Source organism: Seriola aureovittata, chromosome 6 (assembly GCF_021018895.1).
Source record: "Seriola aureovittata isolate HTS-2021-v1 ecotype China chromosome 6, ASM2101889v1, whole genome shotgun sequence".
In the NCBI taxonomy this organism is placed as follows: domain Eukaryota; kingdom Metazoa; phylum Chordata; class Actinopteri; order Carangiformes; family Carangidae; genus Seriola; species Seriola aureovittata.
This window is the reverse complement of record NC_079369.1, coordinates 29,190,854-29,213,279: the sequence shown is the minus strand read 5'-3', so window position 1 is coordinate 29,213,279 and position 22,426 is coordinate 29,190,854. Positions and strand designations below refer to the sequence as shown.

General features: G+C 41.2%; 1 protein-coding gene across 1 annotated transcript in view; it reads left to right on the top strand.

The window, feature by feature from the left end:
• LOC130170450 (desmoglein-2.1-like) overlaps positions 1-22,216 on the top strand; it is a 28,012-nt gene extending 5,796 nt beyond the window's left edge. The window contains exons 2-14 of the mRNA XM_056377724.1: positions 770-892; positions 2,305-2,463; positions 2,669-2,810; positions 5,511-5,668; positions 7,205-7,339; positions 7,487-7,672; positions 11,901-12,352; positions 12,459-12,601; positions 16,533-16,754; positions 16,910-17,152; positions 17,787-17,917; positions 18,110-18,391; positions 19,350-22,216. Of these exons, the coding sequence (XP_056233699.1) occupies positions 770-892; positions 2,305-2,463; positions 2,669-2,810; positions 5,511-5,668; positions 7,205-7,339; positions 7,487-7,672; positions 11,901-12,352; positions 12,459-12,601; positions 16,533-16,754; positions 16,910-17,152; positions 17,787-17,917; positions 18,110-18,391; positions 19,350-20,501 (3,528 nt within the window). The 3' untranslated portion in view covers positions 20,502-22,216. The remainder of the gene's footprint in view (positions 1-769; positions 893-2,304; positions 2,464-2,668; positions 2,811-5,510; positions 5,669-7,204; positions 7,340-7,486; positions 7,673-11,900; positions 12,353-12,458; positions 12,602-16,532; positions 16,755-16,909; positions 17,153-17,786; positions 17,918-18,109; positions 18,392-19,349) is intronic.
• The last annotated feature ends 210 nt before the right edge of the window (positions 22,217-22,426 follow it).

The window sequence follows — 22,426 nt, the reverse complement described above, 5'->3', positions numbered from 1 at the left end:
GGGGGTGAGGTGTATGCATTCCTGATATTAGCATACAACAAGTCCAAAGTTTTATTGTCTCTGGTGTGACAATCCACATACTGGGTGAAGGTAGGAAGAGCAGAGGACAGGGACGTGTGGTTGAAGTCCCCAGAGATGAGGAGGAGGGAATGGGGTTGCTGGTTTAGGATTTGAGAGACAACACTATGGATCTGGTCTTGTAAGACAGAAGTGAGACTGTCATTGAATTGTAGTGAGAATAATAATTTGTTTTCTATTTTGTGATTTTATTCTTGATATATGGTATCAAGGCTCCCTTGTGGACATGCTATTCAAACACAAAAACCACAACCCCCAGTCCCTCTTATTCACACAGAAATGAGGGACTAAAACAAGAACATTTCATCATTAGCAAATGATTGTACGATATCGGCCTATGTGCAAAGATGTCGACTAGTGTGGTCACCACCAGTCAGATTTAGAGGTATATTTATATTTGTGGTATAATCCCAAGCACTGGAGTGTTTCAGTCTATTTAACACTGAGTCTGTAGGGAGGTTGACTATGAAAATTAATAAAACTTTGACTTAATAACTTTCACTTATATTAGAGTAATATTAGACCAGGAAGATCTATACTCTGACTCCAGTAATGGAACTGTCACCTCTGGATTTATTGATATGCCAACCTTTAATGATAAGCAGCTGACTTTACATGTGTGGAGCATAGTTTCACCTGTCAGATAAAGGTTTATTGTGAAGTAATTACAACTGTTGTATTCCTGCTCCAGGCAGTTGCTGTGGTCTGGGCCAACTCTGGAGACAAACTGGTAAGGAAAAAAAGAGTATGGCTTCCCCCACCAAAGATACTGCTGGAGAATAAAGACTACACTCAAGAGGAGTCTGTTGCCAAGGTGAGTAACTGAACTTTGACTTCAACTCTCTTTAAAGCTATGCCCTAACTTTGAATTTTGAGTTTTCAGATTTTATTGTCATGAACAATACATGTAACTTATAACAGAGTTTTTATCCAAACTCCACCTGCTCCTCCATGTGTGAGCAACCCCATCATATCAATTTTAGCAATGGTCAGTGCAGTAATCCTCTGGAACACAGCACTTAGTGCACAATAACCATTACCAGCAACCAGATGGAGCCACTTAAACATTTTCAGCTTCTGCAACAAAGAAGGCACTTCCCCATAGTGTTCCTCAGGGCTGAGTTCTTGGGACATCACTATTCATTATTTACATTCTCCCTCTTCTGACATAGTTTGTCGACATGGCCTCAACTTCCACCACTATACTGACAACACAACTCTACATTCACACCAAACCACAGGCACTTGGATGAACTGCAATGACCTCAAACCAGGATAAAGCTAAAGCTATCCTCAGTTCTTCCCCATTCACACTTCAAAAAGTTCCCTGTCTAAATCTGACCATCCTCTCATTACACCCCTTGTTGCTGAAGTAAAAAATCTTGTATCGCTAGATTCCACTCTCTCTTTTAACACACATATTAAAAACATCACCAAAACAGCCATCTTCCATCTGAAGATCTCTAGACGCTCCTCTCTTTCCCAATCTGTTGCACAGACTCTCATCCATGCAATAAATAGACTTCAGAGTCTCTGTTACACACAGGCCTGGGACATCACATGCACACCACCACCAACCTTCAGCAATTTCACTGGCTCCCAGTTAAATACTGCATTCATTTTACAATACTTCTTGTCTACAACTGTCTCTGAGTCTGTGATAGGTGCTTGCCACCTATCTATCCGATCTTCTACATCCCTATAAACCTACTCAATCACTATGTTCTTCTTATGCCCATCTACTCTTCACGCCCCCCTCCAGACTGCGCACCCTGGGTGACAGGGCCTTTATTGCAGCTGGCCCTATCCTCTGGAATGCTCTCCCCCAGACTCTGTGCAAGTGCACATCTGTCAGAGCTGAAAACACTTGTTTAGGCTGGCTGATTTGTAAAGTTTGCTTAAGTGATTTGATTATTTATAAGTAAAAATTAAGTATTATTATCATTACTATTTTACCACAGGTAAGCAAGGATCTACAGGGTGGAGACCTTTAAAGCGAAGCACAAGTAGCCAGACAAGCTGGTGACAGTAAAATCCTTGAGGGACAGTGCTGAGATGTACATTGATAATGCTCAGTAATGAATGATGGTTTACAGTTTGTTTTTGGTCTCTCTCCTCTAAAGAAAGATAGTTTTCAAACTTTACAACTTCCTGTTCTCCTTTTTCTTATGCAAATGCTTTTTTTTTTACTTTGTTAAACTGAACCAGCTCTTCTCTCTGTTTCAGATTCACTCAGACTTTGACGATGGCACAGGGAATATTCGCTACTCCTTGGAAGGTGTTGGTGCAAACCAATATCCCTTCCATGTGTTTGTCGTTGACCCTAAAACTGGGCTAATTCGTGTGACCCAAAGGCTTGACAGGGAGGTCATTGATTCATATAATGTGAGTGATCTGTGGCAGATTTGATTCTATTTTGCTGTACTTTATAACTTTGATGTCACATTCAGTAATTGTTGCTTTTCATATTTATTGTTGAGATATTTGGCAAACATTTGCTTCAAATCAGTGTCACAGGCTGTTTGTGAATATACCTGCATTGACAGAGGGTAAATGTGACAAAAGTGTTCCTCTTCCTCTGTTGTTTCAGCTGTCAGGTGTTGCAACGTTCACTGATGGCAGGCAGGCAGAGAGAAACATTGCCATACGATTCAAGGTTGGAGACGAGAATGACAACTCTCCAGTTTTTGGAGCCATCCAGCAGGGGGCGGTGAATGAACTCAGTGCTGCAGGTTAGTGTTTCTGTTTCCTCATCCTAATATGTCATGGCAAAGTAATCTTTCATGGCTTCATTATGAATGAAGCCATTATCGTTTTTCTGTTTTGTTTCAACACTCAGCAGTTTAGAGGTACCTTGTGTTGCTGAGTTGTGTCGTACAAAAACAAAAGCTGTGTTTCTTGGCGTATCAATGCCACCTGTGATCTCCGGAATACTGTGCAACCACAAGCAAAGAACATGTAATGTGTCAACTGCAAGCTTGTTCATCCTAATACACATACCAACTAAAGAGGGACCCAGCGTTAAAAAACACTTCCACGTGAGGCCAAATGGCCTGTGGAGGATTTATGGAGCACGATTCACTGCCATTTGTTTTTACAATATTCCACTGATTGACAGTTGGTGTTGGTAACCAGTCAGAGATACATTGAGGAACTGACCATTTATTCCAAATGGTTCCACAATTTTTTTTTTTTGCTGAAAAAGTCTATGCTGTTTGAAGTAGCTCAAAGAATCTGAGAAGACACAAGGATTCTGATGAGAGAGTTAATGGCCTTTAATAAAACACACAGATAAACAACCTTAGTTATAACAAAACCAGGGATATAGCACATGAGGTTAGTGAGAACTGACTGCTTATTATGTCTGCACTGTACACCTATATGACTATGACTGGATGTGACCAGCTTAACACCTGTGAATGAGCCATTGTGAATCATATATGAAACAGCTGATACCATCAGCCAGTCTGAGCACAGCTTCAGTTCCGTGCCTGACTCAATGCTGTGGCTCATCAATGAGCCAACAAAGGCAGTGAAGAAGCCTGTGAAGTAAACATGGATGAAAACAATGCACAATTCCAAACTATTCAGAAAATCAGCTTTGCACATGTTTTAAGATAAAGGAAATGCACTCAACAGACATCAGTCAGGAGAGACTCATTTGCTTAACAAATTAATTTTTTATTGCCATGTGCAAAACAAGAGAGGAAAAGTGAGAGATGTGACAGTCTTTGGCGGTTAGACCTCATCATGATGTCATCATATGTGATAAGGGGGTAAAAATATAGGAAACCCCCTGTGATCCAGACACTGGTGGTGGTCCTGGAGGTAGGAAGAGGAGAAGCTGGAGATCTGGGTTTGAAGAGAGTGATGATGAACTTGGCCTGACTGGATATGAAGACTGGAGGTGAAAGGGGTGGAGGTGAAACAGGCTTGTGTAGGACCCAAATGCAGCACAACGGCAAAGGATAATTTGTAATTATCTTTATTGAGAACTTCACAGCAAGTATTATGGCAAACGAGCAGGAAGAAAAGAGTCTGGAGTTCAGGGGGAGAGTCTGTGGCGGGGGGGCACGGTTCAGAGAGGCCGAACCGGGACCAGGGAACAGCACCGTTCACAATGGAGCGCCAGGTACTCACAGCAGTGGTAAAGCTCAGGATGGCAGGAGAGCGGATACCAGCAGGAAGCGTTGAGGAATGCCGAGTAGATCCGGGGGACAGGTGAGCAGGGACAGGGAAACAGGCAGACAGACACCAGAGACGCTCAGGCAGAACTCGTGGTCAGGGACGAAAGGCAGAGGTGATCACCGGGGCTGAGACAGACGAGCAGGTCATAGGTCAGCAACAGGCGATCAGTCCGGGAAAAAGTGCTGGAAAGACTTGCATGACGCAAAGAGCAATCTGGCAAAGAGTGTCAAGAGGTGGGTGCTTATATCCAGGGTTGATTACTGATGTGGAGCAGGTGTGGAAAGTGGGAGAGAATTACTGGGTGCAGGGGAATGGGAAAAACAGGCAGGAGACGGGAATGGATTGGAGGGTCGCAGCAACCGCACTGAAATGACAGCTGACAACGGGAGAGACAAGTATTACAGGGAAAACTTGATTGGCTGGTTGAGACCGGGTGCGATTGGTTCGCAAGTACCTGAAATCAGCTGATTACAAGGAGTGGGTTGAAACAGATAGAATAGAGATAGTCTTCTGGATTGAACTTGCGCTAAGCTTCATTTGTCAGGCCTCAAATATACACATCATGTGACAAACACTGAATTAGGGTTGTCCCAAACGATTATTCTTTAAACGATTAATCTAGCGATTATTTTTTCGATTATTCGACTAATCTAACGATTATTTTTTTATTAACCTAACAGTAATTTTATTGCAATTATTTTCCAGTTAGTCATTTAATATAACAATTTGTACCGTCCAACACACACAGAGTCTGCAGACTACCGCACTGTTGGTGCCAAGATTAAAGTATTCCCAAACTTTGCAGGACCGTGTACGAGCCTTTTTTGCCGCGTGTTGCTCCACACGCTCCGTCGTACCGCTGGTAGACGCCGCCATGTTGTTCAAATAGATTACACAGACGCAAATCATTCACGTAGTCAATGACTTCAATTACATCACAGCGTTGTCCCAGCCCTTGCGCTACGCTTGTATCCGGGTAAACCAAAGACGATGGATATAAACGGTCCCATTAGAAAGTTCCAGTTTTGTTCTATGAACATTTACCCTGTGTGGTTTTACACGACGCGTCAACACTAAAATTCCACGTCGAATAATTTTTATAATCGACAACGTCGATTACGTCGGATAATCGCCCCAGCTCTACACTGAATGTACTCAACTTTTGTTTGTGTACAACTAAACTCCACAGAACATCTTTATGTCTTATGAGCATGCTACTGTTTCATTCAATTCTGTTTTTACAGGGACCTCAGTTATGAAAATCACTGCAACTGATGCTGATGAACCAGGGCATGAGAACTCTCAGATCGCCTACAGCATCATAGATCAGAATCCAGCCCAAGACATGTTCTACATTGAATCTGATGGGACCATCTATGTGAAAAATACTTTAGACAGAGAGGTACAGTATGAAGTACAAGCAAACAGTGTTATCCTCACATTTATTGTTGTTCAACTTGTTCCAGCATTTATTTACTGACAAACAGCCTAACATGCAACACCTCTCTCTCTCTCTTTCTCTCTCTCTCTCCTGCTACTCATACAACCTACATACTGATCTGCAGATCTCACACAGAGATGATAAATCAGTGTAATTAGCTTTTTTATTCACTACTGCTGTCTCTTAATGCTCCACAAAAAAGACTTTGGGCGTAATTTTCTAATGCTCAAGTTTAGTTTCCACACATGTCTGCACATGAGAGTAATGCTGCAATATTATAACTGATCTCAGAACAGTAGAAGCTGAGTAAAGTACAACTTGTCAAGCACACTTTAGCTATAGCTAATCACCTGTCAAAGATCCCAGGATTATCCTCAATGCTGCTCCCTTCTCTGTTTGACAAACTCCAGCCTTTATCAATCGGACAGAACGCTGTTCTGAGATCAGATGTAAGGAGAGATATCACTTCCACAGGATGTCTATCTTTAGCTTTAACTGGTCAAGCTATGCTTGCCTCGCTCGTCCTGATGCAGCTGCCTTTTTCTAACTAACTCTCATTGTTGCTGTCATGTTCTTTTCCTTCACCATATGTTGTCCAAGCTGCTGCAGCTGTAGCTGTAAAGTACATTACAGTAGCTCGGCCCAGGCCAACACAGTTAGTAGTGTGTTCGTTTGTAAAGTCAGCAGGAAGATGATTTGGACATTTGGATTCTGTAATTGTTTGCAAAACAAAGTATATGTAATTTATTGTGAAGTATAGAGAGATTTCATTTTTATATGTTTTTTAAAACATCACTTTTTTTTCCCTTCAACAATAATGTATGGTGATTTAGTCAGTTAATGTTTAATGACTGAAGTCTCATATCGTCACCATCTCATCTTCTATTTTACCATAGTTTTTGTTAACACAAACAAACACTAGTGACCATAAAGCGACAAAAAGTTATAGCATTAAGACAACATTATTGAAAGTGATGATGTTCAAGGAAATTCCAGATCAAATGGATGACCCTTACTAATTTCGCTACACAAGGCTTCTAACATTTCTTCTTTAAAGATACTTATCTACCTACTGTCACTGTACATCTGGACTTTTTACAAAAGTGTCTCTGACTGAAATATAATATTGCATGAGTTCAGGTCGAGCACTTCAATTGTGCATGGCCCACATACATTACAAAGCACTTAGAGGTGTCCTTTTTCTACATCGTCTTGTCATCCCTGGAATTAGTAAATTCACTGAATCATACAGTAAGGTCCTATGTCCCCAATCTAATTCAAAATGACACTGTCATAATCATTAGCTATGAATCCTATAATTTATGGAAATGATAGCAAACAAGAGCACCGCTCTCTCCAAGGTGCAATCATGCAGCAAACTTTATTATATTCATTGTTAACTTTTCAGATTCACACCTTCTACATTATTCCCATCTCCCAGCAATCTGTTATACAGCCTCAAGCTCTGAGTGATTTGTGAATATTTTCTCATTTCAGACAGCAGATCTCTACACTCTTACAGTGAAAGGACAAGACCTCAATGGCAAACCAGGCGGAAACAGTGAAACCAGCACTGTTACCATTAAGATCCAAGACGTGAACGATAACCTTCCCACTCTGGAAAAAGACAAGGTAGGTTTCTTTCTCACAGTTCTAAATTTTTTTCTTTTGCTGAGAAATAAAAGTATATATCGAAATGTGGATGTCACAGATGATAATCAACAAATCCTGCTGAAATTAACCCTGTTACTTTCATCTCATAATGTGTTTTACTTGCAGTATGAGGCCAGTATTGAGGAGAACACTGAGGGTGTGGAGGTGATGAGACTCAAAGCACAAGACCTGGACCTAAAGGGCACAGAAAACTGGGAAGCTGTGTTTGAGATTCTCAAAGGCAACGAGGCTGGGTACTTCAGCATTAGAACCGACCCTGTCACCAACGAGGGTATCCTAATGCTTGACAAGGTACTGCAGCTTTAATTTAGAAGAAATATGTGTGCAGGGGTAATTGTGGTAAATGCAGTCATCATGCTACATACACAAAGAAGAAAAGAAATGAAATCCTTGAAAGAAGTTCGTCATGGGTGTGACTTGAAGGTAAAATTAATTTAAATGTACTGGGGAGCAGACTGATCCAAAAACAGCATGCAAATGTGTAATTACAGAAAAAAAACAAATGAAATTCAAATTAAAAAATCAGTTAAGAACAATTTTTAAAACAATAAAAAGAGTCCCAAATTCTCCAACCACTGGTAAGAGTGCCAGTGTTAAAGAGTCCAGGGTCCAGCAGCGTTCAGTAGCGCAGTCAGTCTTATCAGCTCCTTCTTTGAAGCACCCACGTGGACCAACTAACAAACGAATTGAAAACTCACATCAACAGACTCATTAGGCAAGCAAAACAAATCAAATAATCATTCAATTAAATCAATATTCCAAACCAAGGCAAACATAGGCAAAACACAAAAGAAAGGCTCTTTCCTGATTAGCAAGTTTCGTATCAAGTTCTTTGATGCCGTCGAGCATTACTGCCAGGGTGAAACATTCAATTTCATGAAAAGGAAAAGAAGCAAGACTTAACTGGAGGAGAGTTGAAGCATACATTCACCCCTTTGCTATCCCACGAAGCATGTCCCTCTCTGATGGAGCAGCTTGTTGTGGCAGTGTGCGTGTGTTTAGTCTGTTTAGCCCTGCCTCACTCGTGGCTCCTGCAGGCTGTCCACCATTCTCCAAACTCTGCAGCCTCAACCTGAACGAAGGCTAGCTCTGTTCCTCCGCCGCTCTCAGCGAACACATTGTGCACACCTATGCTGCATCTCTCTGTTGATTAGCTGTGGAAGTAGGTAGAAGACGCTGCTGTGGAGCCCATTGCACCAATCAGTGCCTCCCGCACCCAGGTGTCTTCTCGGGTCAAATGAACCCAGCGAAAGCACAGGAAGTCTCCACCAAAAAAAAACAGCCCCGCCAGGATCAGATGCATGCGCACAGTAACCCTGTGACAAATAGGTGTAGACATGACTAGAATAGTGACTAAGATACAGCAAGAAACAAAAAAAGCCTCATGTGGCAAGTCACAGGTCAGTGTTAACTCAAGACTGCTCATTTTGGCTGGTACAGGCAGTAAGATTGGCTTTTAACATGTCCAATCAATTTGAAATTAATGAATTTTCAGAGCTGTCATCCCGAGTGTTGCCTCCTTCAAGTGGAGTGGGCTTAGCTTAAAGAGGTGTGGAGAGCCAAGCAAAGCTGGTGTCTAATGTGGAGTCAACCAAGTTTAAGCCTCTTATTTTAGGTTAACAAAGAGAAGATGAGACATGAGGGGCAATTCTTGGGTGTGGACAGGAGGTGAGGGTTTGCAAGCTACCTAACTTCTGCCTGCAACATTTGCAGAGGCGGTTATCTACCGAGTTGAAACTGAAATGATGAAGTGTAAATCTTCAATTATCCCTGGTCGCCAACTCATCCTTGATATTGTCTGATAATATCGTGAACTCTGCAAGAGAAATGTACAAGGCACCTCTCAAGCCTTCCATCTCTGCCTCCCTTGTTGAGAACAGGTGGGTTCAAAAGTTACTTTCAACAGTATCCTAAATCAAGGTTAGTAGTTCTCTTCCCTGCTGACAACAGTCTAGACTGAGCCCCACCTCCCCCTCCTGGCTTGTCTTGACATTTTGACCATTAACTAACCATTTTGAGCTGAACCTGAAGTCTTTTTGAATTGCCTCCCCGAACTCCAAGTACAAAAGCTGCAGTCCGTCTATCCTCCTGATACTTGACTGCTGCTTCGTGTGTACCCTGGGCCGAAAGGGTACACCCGAGAGGGGACTCCTTCTTGAGCTTGGTGGTTTCCTTCCACCAGCAAGTTCTTTGGTTGCCATCAGGACAGGCACTGACAGCCTTCTGGCCACAACTCCAACTAGCCAGCTTTGCAATGGAGATTTTGATGGCCCTGGCCCCAGCCCCATCAGGGATGCATGAAAAATGATTCTGGAGGTTGGCCACATTTGGGTTTACCAGGACTATCTGGCAATCTCACCCATCAATGACAGCCAGGTGATCAGTAGACATCTCTTCTCCTCTCTTTACAAGAGTGTCAACTTCAGGTCAGATGAAGTCATTACAAAGTCAACATTTTGTTTAAGGTGTTCTGGTACCAAGTAAACCTAGGAACCATGTAATGCTAAAATAATGTATTTGTTATGGACACTCCATGACAAACATTAAGTCCATCAACAAGAAACTCAGATCAGGCAAGGTATTCCTCACACCTTCAGGATTGAATGATAGTTGATACCTCTCCCCCTTTGCCACCAGAGAGGTAGAAGAGATGTTTCACAACCCTAGAGCCAGGTTTTGTAGCCTGGACTCAGCACCGCAAGGCCACATAATTGGGTACGTACCTCACCCTCACATCCAATCTTGCTGGGTGCTGGGTTCACAAGGCACAGAATGAGACTGACCAAGTCCCATGGATGTAGGCACAGCAACCAGAGCCTGGAGCCTAGTCTTGATGTCCAGGGTAGGTAGCTGAAACAATTTTGGTCTGACCCGTGACCTGGGGCTTGTCTTAAGTTACCCTATAAAGAACTATTACCCCCAACAGATGATCTCCCAGGATAATGAGTGTATGTGTAACAGGTCTCAGGCCGAGTACCGGTTAACAGATAAGGTTCCTGTAAAACAGGAGAAATAATGAGACAGGCGACCGTTGCTTCTGTTCAGTGCAGCTTCGCTCAGTAGAATTTATTTATCAATGTGCAAAATCTCTTTACCATTCTCTATTATCCCTATTCTGTATTTCTATTCTATTCCATATTCAAATGTCATTTAACAATACAACATCCAGAATATCAAAAACAAAACCAAAATACACATAGGCGATTTATCACACAATCCTCTTACTTCTCAATTCAAAACACATTTTCCACTTCTCCCAAAGGAATAATCCTGAGTTCAGTATACAACTGTAGTAATATATTCTCACTCAGTCAATTAACTGACTTTATCATTTAGTTTACAACTACTGAAAACAATACCATAAAATATGTACTATATAGGTACTCACTTGTTCCCTCTTTTAACCTCACTCATAGTGCAAATAACAGAAAATTAGCATATTACTTTTAATGACTGTTGGTTCACAATAGATGTATGAGCTGAAGACTTGAGCTGAAAACTTACAAAGTTTAACAATTTTAACTGCTTATTATACTCAAATATCCCAATATGTATATATATATAACTGTAATGTCCAATTTACTTACACATTAACAAAATACGTACTAACCAAGTACTAACCGAACAGTTTCTAACTCAAAACATAATGCGCTGGAGCCATAAACTACGATGTAAGTCGGTCACAAAAAAAATATATACAGTGGCGCCATTTTGGCTCACCTACGGCACACAGAAAACTCGTATTATTGCCACCTGTTTAGAAAACTATTTAAACACATTCAGTACCTTTACAAAATCGATCTGACATCTTATTCAAATATATAGTGACACGTGTATGTAGATATACAAATTTTGAAACACCACCAACCTGTAAAACAGGAGAAATAATGAGACAGGCGACCGTTGCTTCTGTTCAGTGCAGCTTCGCTCAGTAGAATGAGGAAGTCAACAAAAGTCCACTCGCAAGGAGAGTCCAAGAGAAGCAGCAAATCGCCACACTGCCTCCTACTGGTAACATTAAGTAGCTGTAAGTGTATCATATAAAGAAGGCTTTTGCCCTTATCAAGAGATAAGATTTGAACATTTTGGCACATATTACCATAATTATTTCCCAGAAATAATATTTTCAAAATAAAGCAAATAAAATCACATCAAATGTGACCTACATTTCATGAGCGTCACATATGCAAACCCTTCTACCACATTAAGGTGGTGATTCTCTGATGGGCTGGTGATGTTTGATATTGGTTTTGGCCAAGACATGACAATTTTTAAATTTATTTATTGAAAAAAATCTTAAAATGTTTTAGCAGTGTACCCCTAATAGAAATTGTAATACTCCCTTCAAATCATACTTTTACAATACTTTTTATGTGCATTACCAATGAAAATGAGTCATAGAGGCAAAGTTACCTTAATATTATGCATGTACACAAAATTAAATTTAATAAGCCTGCTACAAACTTTAACAACATTGTCATAATGTGTGTTCTTTGTGTTTGTGTTTGCTATTTTACAGGCTATAGATTATGAGGATGTGAAAGACCTTGAACTGGGACTATCTGTGAGAAACAAGGCTGAACTAATTGGATCTGGGGCAAGTGGTGGAGCTGGTATAAGCTTTGGAGGGGGAGGGGGAGGGGGGGCCGGTGGTGGAGGTGGAGGTGGAGGAGGTGGAGGTGGAGGAGGTAGCGGAGGTGGAGGTGGAGGAGGAGCTGGACCTGGGGGGGCAACTGGTGCAACTGGTGCCAATGCAGGAGGTGGATCTGGAGGATCATCATGGCAAAGTGGGACATTTAAAACCTATCCGATCAAAATCAATGTGAAGAACCAGCCTGAGGGGCCACGTTTTGACCCCGAAACCAAAGCTATTCCCATCTCAGAGGGAGGCCACACCATCAACATTAATGATGTTATTGCCCGCTACCCTGCAATAGATGGAGACACTGGGAAACCAGCTGAGAATGTCAGGTCAGTGCATACACAAACATACACATGAAAGCCTCTACAGTTAAAATGTCAGCTTTGTTTCCTACACTCAATAAGTAATAACTGACACAGTGCATTTCTTCTGTAGGTATGTGAAGGGTTCAGATCCTGACAACTGGCTAACAATCGACCCAGAGACAGCTGAGATCAAATTGAACAAGATGCCTGATAGAGAATCACCGTACATTGTCAATGGATCATACTCTGCTCAAGTACTCTGCATTTCAGAAGGTAAACTTTTCCAACATACAGTACCAATGAAAAGCTTGGACACTAATTCAACGGTTATTTTTTGTTATTTTCTACATTGTAGAACAATGCTGAAGGCATCAAAACTTCCTAAAAACACATATGGAACAAGTGACTACTATAACTAATGCAATTTCCCGAGAAATTGCGGTGGGATTGCTGCTTCTCCCCAAGCTGAAACCAAACTGCGTTGCTGGCTGTTGAGAAAAATCTGAAGCTGAGCTTCATTGTTAAATGCCAGTAACTATTATTTTAAATGGACTCAAACTCTGTTTGTCTGTGTTAGTCTTGAGTAATGGCTAAACTGTGTTCTGAGGTCACTATGACTTTGACTTCTAGTCTAATTATTATATCAAAATTTGAATGGCTTTTCTCAGTGAGATCTGGCGATATTGCATTCAGGAGGCCAAAATCATTATTTGTGAGGTAACTGTGACCTTGACTTTTGACCTTTGACCACCAAAATTTAATCAGTTCATCCTTGAGTCTAAGTGAACAATTTTGCCAAATTTGACGAAGTTCCGCCAAGGCGTTACTGAGATATTGTGTCCACCAGAATGGGACCTTTGTCCGTCTGGATGGACAGACATCCTGAAATCAATATGCCTCCGCACTGGCGATAGCCAAATGTCAGTTTGATAAAACACCACAGACATCACAGAATTTGTCTAATTAGCTGATCACCTCTGTCTGTTCATCTGCACTCAGAGGTTGCCATGGTGATCCTAAGTGCTCAATTCCTACTGAGTGAGACCTGGTCTCTGCTGAGACCTCTGGCTTGCCAATCAAAGACTATCAAATCCTATCAGATAAAGACTTGTGTTTTCTGAGAAAGGAGACTCTGCTCAACACAGTGATATAAAGTACTTGTCTGTGGAGTCAAAAGTAGCTTCAAAGTAATCTATCAATTACAATATATTTAATGTGGAGTCAGTTAGAATGACAAACTGAAATTAACTGCGGAATGTTTCCTGAATAAAACTGGACTGAAACATATTTCCAGTAAAAACAGTTGAAATGTGTGTAAATCATTGTCTGTATTTAGTGTTGGTGCAGTCTGTAGTTGGACTTTGACAGAAATGTCAGTAAAGTGGTTGATAAACACCACAGATATCAGAGGAGTCTCTAATCAGGTCATTTGATCCATCTGTGTAGCCCCTATCCTGCACTCAGAGGTTGCCCTGGTGATTTTAACTGCTTTGGTTTGACTGAGTGGGACAGGGATTCAGTTGAAATATCGTAACTGTTATCACATGAATTTTAGATTTTGTGAGAGAGGAGACTTGATCGCAGTCATATAAAATGTTTGTCTGTGGTGCCAAAAAAGTGGCCTATGCAGCGATTTTAAATGGAGTCCGTTAGAATGACAGACTGTTTGTGTTTGTGTGTGTATGAATCTGGCTGTGTGTGTCTGGCTGCGCTTTTAAAGCTTATAGAGATCAATCTAGCTGTTAACGAGCATCACTTGTGTGCAGCTGGATGACATAGAGCTAACATGACCATGTGACATGAACACACAAACTTACACAGTGCAGATTTGTTTCATGTTGTAATGACCTATGCAATGATTTTAACAATGCCTCCCTTCCTGTTTCCTACTTTAGTGAGATGGTAACCTGCCACTTTGAAAGGGCACAATTCAGATTCTGTGAGTCTCTGTGCTTTGTTAGTCACATTGTCTGAAAGCCGACAAGTTTGTCTAGTTGATGGGAAATAATCATGAGCATTGAGTTAAATTTGTGGCCTGGAGGACGAGTTTAAAAGTAATTGTTTTTAGCAGTTTAATCCCTCCTCTCACTCTAGTGGTGATGTCACCCACTCTATCCCTGAACATTCCACGCAACACACACCCATTATAAACTCAAAAGTGATCAGAAGAAAGCATAAAACTAAAACTGCGATAAATGAAAAACTGTACAAGATATCAAAAAGTTGAATTCAATTGAAAGACTGAATAAAGTCTCTAGCTAAAAGTATAGCAAAGTAGTTGAGGTTCAAACAGGAGAAAGGTTTCAAAGATTTGAACATTCTCTCTTTTTCTTTTTACAGTGGAAGTCAATGCTTCCATTGAAAACCGAGAAAAGTAATGCCTGGAATGTGCTGATCGAGACACACATTTTAACATTTGAATGGTTTCTACAACAAATGGTGTGGGACTAGTAGCAGGCCAAAAAATGGGTTGGAAGAAAAAAAACAACAACATATACTGGGATTGCTTCATTCAGCAATCCCACCGATTACATAGTAAACAAAAACAAACACCAACATAAACAACAAAACAAGTCTAAACAGAACAAAATGTTTTAGATTGTAGATTCTTCAAATAGGGTACCTTTTTGCTTTGATGAGGTCATCACCTGGAATGGTTTCCAACAGGAGTTCATATATGTTGAGAACTCGTTGGCTGCTTTTCTTTCACTCTGCAGTGCAACTCATCCCAAACCATCTCAAGTGGATTTAGGTTGGGTGATTGTGGAGGTCAGGTCATGTGATGCAGTGCTCCTCCACTCTTGGTTAAATAGGCCTTACAAAGCCTGGAGGTGTGTGTTGGGTCATTGTCCTGTTGAAAAACAAATGATGATCCTACTATGCACAAACTAGATGGGATGGCATGTTGCTGCAGAATGCTGTGGAAGTGATGCGGGATAAGTGTGAATAAATCGCAGACAGCGTCACCAGCAAAGCCCCTCCCCACATCATCACACCTCCTTCTCCAAACTTCATAGAGGGAACCACACACACAGATACCATTCGTTCACCTTCTCTGTGTCTCACAGGACTCAGATTTTGACTCATCAGACCGAAGTACTGATTTCCACTGGTGCTTTTGTTTTATTCTTCTTTTTGACCTCCCTCAGTAATGATTGCTTTGCAGCAATTTGCCCGTGAAGGCCTGATTCACACAGTCTCTTCCGGACAGTCGATGTTCAGATGTGTCTGCTACTTAAACTCAGTGAAGAATTCATGTGGCCTCTAATCAGAGGTGCTGTTCATTGTTGATGTCTGAGGCTGGTAAACTCTAATGAACTTATCCTCTGCAACAGAGGTAAGTTGGTCTTCCAATCCTGGGACAGTCCTCATTTGATGGTTTTTAAAACTGCACTTGAAGATGCATTCAAAGTTCTTGCAATTTTCTGGATTGAGTGACCTTCATGTCTTAAAGTAACGATGGACTGTCGTTTCTCTTTACTTAGTTGAGCAGTTCTTGACATAAATAGATTAGTACCGTTGTCCAATAGGGTTGTTTACTGTATACCAACAATACCACCACACAACACAACTGATGGTCTCAAACATATTAAAAAGGCAACAAATTCTACTAATACATTTTTGACAAGGCACACCTATTAATTGAAACACATTCCAGGTGACAATTTCATGAAGCTGGTTAAGATAATGCCAATATTGTGCAAAGCTGCTCAGGTAAATTACTCTAAAATGTATTTTTTTTTTTTTACTACATAATTCCATATGTTTTATTTCATAGTTCTGATGTCTTCAGTTCTACAATGTAGAAAATAGTTAGAATAAAGAAAAACTTATGAATGAGTAGGTGTGTCCAACCTTTTGACTTTTTAGGAGGCTATGCAAAATGGGTCATCTGCTGGGGATCATGACTATACTGGATATACAGGAAGTGCAAGTCACATGAACACATAACTACCAGCTAGCTTCATCTAAGATCTATACAGACCGCGCAAAGACTACAGAAGTCAAACTCACAACAATGAAGGAGGAGAAAATCTGCATCTTCAGTCCAAACACGTCATTAGCAGCACAACCAGTTGTGTACACCTGTCAAGCAGCAGAGTGTAGAGAGTGAAGCATTTGTCTGTGAACTTGTGTCTGAAGAAAGGAAAGGTATAAGGAACATGCTGAATGATCTGTTCTTGTTTGTAATTTTCTAACACAGACATGCCCGGTAAAACATCCACTGGCACCATAGCCATCCAGGTGGAGGATTTTAATGACCACTGCCCCACCCTGACCAGTGATATCCAGACTATGTGTACCACAGATGATAACGTTATTGTGAACGCCAAAGATGAGGATGGATTCCCCAATGGACCTCCTTTTGACTTTGCCATTGTCCCAGAAGGCACTATGGGCAAGTGGAAGGTGGAGCATCTCAATGGTAAGGAGAATACTGCTGCCATCTGTATGTGAGAGAAAAGCAGCAAGTGTTAAGCAGCTTTAGATCATGAGCTTGCAGAAGTTCTAGAACCTTTTGTTACCTTTGGAGTAAGGCATATTGATTTTCTACATTTTTCTTATGTTTGTTGCGGGCAGACACTGCAGCTATCCTGAGGGCCCAGGAGTCCATGTGGCCTGGTTTCTATGAAGTGGAATTTTTAGTGAAGGATGAGCAGGGACACGTCTGTCCAGAACCACAGAAAGTGACAGTCCAAGTTTGTACCTGTGAGGATGGAGTGGTGTGTGGAAAACGAGGTGCCAATGGTCAGTCCAGCAAAGGAGCAGAGTTAGGGCCTGCAGGCATTGGACTGCTATTCCTGGGGCTGCTGCTGTTAGCACGTAAGTATGACCACACCGTTATATTTCACCTGGCATAAAGATGACAGGGGGCCACAGAAGTTCAGCACTTAACTGAACTCTAGCACAGTAGGATCGAATCACTTACAGTAAGAAACTGACTGATACAACAAGTTTTCCTTATAAATGTTTCAACAACCACAAGGAACCAGTGGTTGCAGGGGGAAAATTAATTAGATCACAGTCTCTAACATCCCCATGTTTATTTAAGGTAAATTCTGAGAGTGCTCTACTTGTAGATGGTCGGTAACGCCAGCAGGTGGCAGCAAATCTGAAAACATTCAAGAGGGCAGTCCCTCAGTCAAGTCAAAAATGTCAGACATTAAAACATGCACCATTTACATCTACTCATTTAGTGTTTTTATCCAAAGTGACTTACAAGTGAGGGACAACAGTAAATCTTTGGCACAATAGCATTAGTAATTTACACAAGAAGGGTTATAGAAACACCTGGTGTTGTTAATAAAGAACTACACGGTCACCTGTTACAACATATTGTGCCAGGCAAACTGAAACTGTAGCTCCTTCTTTGGAGGACCCAGGGGACCACTGCATTTCTCGCATTACACTTTGGGAGACACTAAGTTAGACTAAAACTTTGTTGTTGTTTTTACAGTCATTCCTCTGTTGCTGCTCTTCTGCCAATGTGGGGGGGCTGCGGGTCTGCCAGGGGGCTTTACTGAGATGCCTTTCGACACCAAATCACACCTCATTAACTACCGCACTGAGGGCCAGGGAGAGAACACGGTAAGATCAACATATTTAGTACCTTTTGAACACATGACCTCCACTGGTGAGGACAGGAATACTGGCTTACACGCTGGTCATTTGCTATTGACACCAAATCTACTTGAAATCTTCATGAAATTAATTTTAGCCACTAGACAGCAGAAAAACCTCTGAATCTGTTCTAACATTTGGATCCTTGGCCTATTGTAGGAGGTGCCACTGCTGAACTTGCCAACACAAATAGATGGAGATTTGATCAAAGTGGATACAGGCATGGGTACCAAAACTGCAGCAATGGAACAGTCAGTCACTTCCATGGATGGGATGAACGGGGCCGGTTTTGCAGTTGACCACAGACAATGGGAGGGGGTGAACCAGATGAGCGGCAGTGGCTTCTACTCTGAGTTTGAGGGCAGAGAATCAGGAGGAGGTGGAGGAATTTATGATGGCATGGCTCTGTCGGACCACTTCCTGGGACAGTACTACAGTCAGGTGAGGAATAATTTCTACCCTTTATTTTCTGTTACAAATTTGCTCAGCTGCAAATTTCTTTGCCTTTACAGTTCAACAAAAATCCCACTGTATACTTATCCTTGTCCTGTCACTTACAGCAAAAGGTTTTTTTTAAGTTTGACCTTGAATTTTAAGAACTTATTTGAAAGAGCCCTTTAAGCTAACTCACTGTGTATTAGGGCTGGGACGATTATCCGACGTAATCGACGTTGTCGATTATAAAAATTATTAGACGTGGAATTTTAGTGTCGACGCGTCGTGTAAAACCACACAGGGTAAATGTTCATAGAACAAAACCGGTACTTTCTAAAGGGACCGTTTATATCCATCGTCTTTGGTTTACCCGGATACAAGCGCAGCACATGGACTGGGACAACGCTGTGACGTAATTGAAGTCATTGACTACGTGAATGATTTGTGTCTGTGTAATCTGTTTGAACAACATGGCGGCGTCTACCAGCAGTACGACGGAGCGCGTGGAGCAACACGCAGCAAAAAAGGCTCGCACACGGTCCTCCAAAGTTTGGGAATACTTTAATCTTGACACCAACAGTGCGGAGGAAAGAGGAGGAAACACCATGGTGCAGCGAGTCAAGATGTTGACGGGGCAAATTGTTATATTAAATGATTAATTTGAAAATAATCGCAATAAAATTACTGTTAGGTTAATAACAAAAATAATCGTTAGATTAGTCGAATAATTGAAAAAATAATCGCTAGATTAATCGTTTAAAAAATAATCGTTTGGGACAGCCCTACTGTGTATTAATGGACATACCAACATACATGTATCTGGGGTTTCTACTGACTAATAATGAGATTTTTTGATTAGAATTGTAATGTTATGATTTCAGAGGCATTCATGAATACCAAAAAATGCCTGTCCTTACTCAAAAAAAGAGAAGATTGGTAATATTTAATTTCTTCTTTTCAACAGAAGGTGACCAGTGGCAATGAGAACCTTGGAGTGAAGGACAGTCTTTTGGTTTATGACTACGAGGGCCAGGGTTCCTCTGCGGGCTCAGTGGGCTGCTGCAGTCTCCTGGAGTCTGACAATGACCTGCAGTTCCTCAATGACCTCGGACCAAAGTTTAAGACCTTGGCTGAGGTGTGCGGAGGCAAGACGATCCAAACTGAAGTCAAACCAGTGTTCTCCGCTCCGCCCAGTACCACCATCAACACTCCGACCTCAGTGTCAAGTTTGATAACCGTCCCACAGCTGCCCCCTTCACCCAAGTTGCAGCCAACTGTCTCAAAAACGGAGCAGACTGTGGTCAGGGAGACATCTGAGCGTTCTCAGATGGTGAAGGAAAGTATGACCCCAATGAGAGGAGGGAAAGCAAATCAAGGCCAGATGCTCCTGCTACAGCAGCAGCAGCCTGTGTACTACACCTCCACCCCTCTGCTGCAACCAATGCAATATGTAGTCCAGCCACAGGTTCAGAACACCATGCTGTTGGCTGAGGCACCGGCCACCAACCTGCAGGGCATGGTACTTGTTAACGGCACCCATACTAGACCTGCCCAAGGCATGGTCATTCAGGGTCAGACAGTGATGTCTGGTGGACAATCCCAAGGCCCCAGCATGGTACTGGTGGAGAGGAGCGGGATCCAGGGGGACAGTACCAATCTGATCCACACTGGCTCCCAGCCCATGATGGTCGTGGAGGGCAAGGTACCCGTTGGGTCAATGAATCTGCTGAAAGGGAGTCAGACCTGCCTCGTGCAGGGAGGTACCCTACAGCAAGGAGGGCTTTCAGGTTCTCAGAGAGTTCTGGTGGTTGGAGGGCCAACAAGCAGTGGAGGGCAGCTGGTCCAGGAAGCACAAGGTCTGTCCAAGATGAGTGATATTTCAGGTTCTCAGAGAGTTCTGGTGGTTGGAGGGCCAACAAGCAGTGGAGGGCAGCTGGTCCAGGAAGCACAAGGTCTGTCCAAGATGAGTGATATTTCAGGTTCTCAGAGAATACTCTACAGAAAGGGCAGCACATCCACTGGCTTTCAGGGCAGTGTGGTGGGTTCCTCTACCGCCACAGTGAGCACAACCCCCACCTACCACAAGGTGGTGCAAGAGACCAGAGAAATTCAGTGAAGTGTCATGTCAAACTTCTGGCAAGGCAGTCTCTCAAGTATTTTTATGTGTGATTCTCTGAAGGTGTGGCTACAGCAGTTCGACTAGCAACATGTACCTGCATGTTCATACTTCTTCTGTTTGACACTAAGACACTTATACATCCTCTTTTACAGCACTGTTTGAAGACAAGTGAACCCGTTTTTTTTAAATCACACATCATTGAGATATATTTATATTCACAGTTTTCTGGAAAAATATTTTTTGCAACCTAAACTTTGGATCTAAACACAATATAGTCAAATGTTGTCTAATCAGGGTATTTATGACTTTCTTGGGATGTTTTCAATGAACAGTAATGGTTAAAATGTGTCACTGATGGGATGTTTCTTATAGCTTGTTTCATTCATATTCTGTAAATTCTGTAGGGCTGAACAGATTTCTCCTCATTACAAACCTGACCAGCTGTTTTCCAGATTACTGAATTATAATTTAAATGTTCATATAATGGCCAGGGAGTAAACCTCCACCACATCATGGTGGGGAAAATACTGTTTGACATATCCACATATTACAGGACAACAGCACCTAAACGAACAAAAAGACAATCAAGAAACAACCAAGAAAACAGATCACCAAGTACTGCCAGGTTAAGAAAACCACTGCAGTGTGTTTTCATGAGTGTAGTAAACTGTTCCACTGTCAACAGTTAACCATAATTTATTACAGTTCCAGAGAGGGAGGTGTTTGTCTCCCTGCCAAGCTCATGATATTTACAATAATTCTGTAATAGTAGTATAACTTCTAAGCAATTAGATTTAAACATCCACTTGTGCTCATTTACATTTTAGTTTCTTGTGACCAAGCTTGATCTAAACATTCTTTACTCCACTACTACTTTTCTTCTCATGTTTATAAGAGTTGAATCAATTGCAGTAAATATTTCATGCTTAACAAAATGTTTTTGTAGTCAGTGTCACAGTGTCATGAGTCATGTCTTTTGGTCAAAAATTTTAAATGGCAAATGTAACATTTAAACCAGTTGAGCAATTCAACCCTTTTCTGACATTAAAACAGACAAAATGTTCCATCATTTCTTCTTCTACACTTTTTTATATTGTGTGTAGGCTACATGTTCATGGTTATAAAGGGTATAATGGGGGTTTGATTTATTACTGTGCAGTTGCTTATGTGTTTCACATTATGTCATAATATGTCTATATGTCTATCTATTTCACACTTACTTTCTTCAATAAGTCTTTTGTATAACAATTCGTATCAGTGTTTTGTTAAAAATTAATTTTAACATGTTACTGCTGATGTTCACCATTGTGCCAGAAAGAATCAATTATCCACTCTCTCTGGATATTGAATATGTCACCTGGTTTTATCTATCAACTTTTGTTATTTTATATTACTATGATACTTTTCACAGTATTTTGTTGTCCCTGTGTTTTATGATAACATTGTTGTTACTTCTGTGTTTATGCTGGTTTATTATTATTATAATCATTATATTATAATAATCATAATAACAATAATATTAGTCATCTTTGAGATTAGTCAGCTCAGATTTGGGCCATTGAACTGGGCCGATATTGGAAGAAAACCAGCATGTGACTCAAGTATGGGCTGCATTTACTTTGTTATCTGGGGATGAGGTGGGTCTATAGAGCTGCTGTGCAACTAAAAATTAAAATTACATTGAAATAAATGAAAGTGAGCTTTGAATTGAATGAAGCATGAGAGCATTATTTGTGAACAGTGCCAAAATGTATAGTATAAATAATGTTTAACGTGTCTGCAGTTGACAATAAGAACTTTAAAAGACATTCACAATGACCACATTTAAACTTTTTTTAAGTTGTTTTTTAACCTTCTAGAGAGGTGCTGTGGATGTCAACATTTTACATTCAAGATGTCAGAAAAACATTTATTCTGACTCT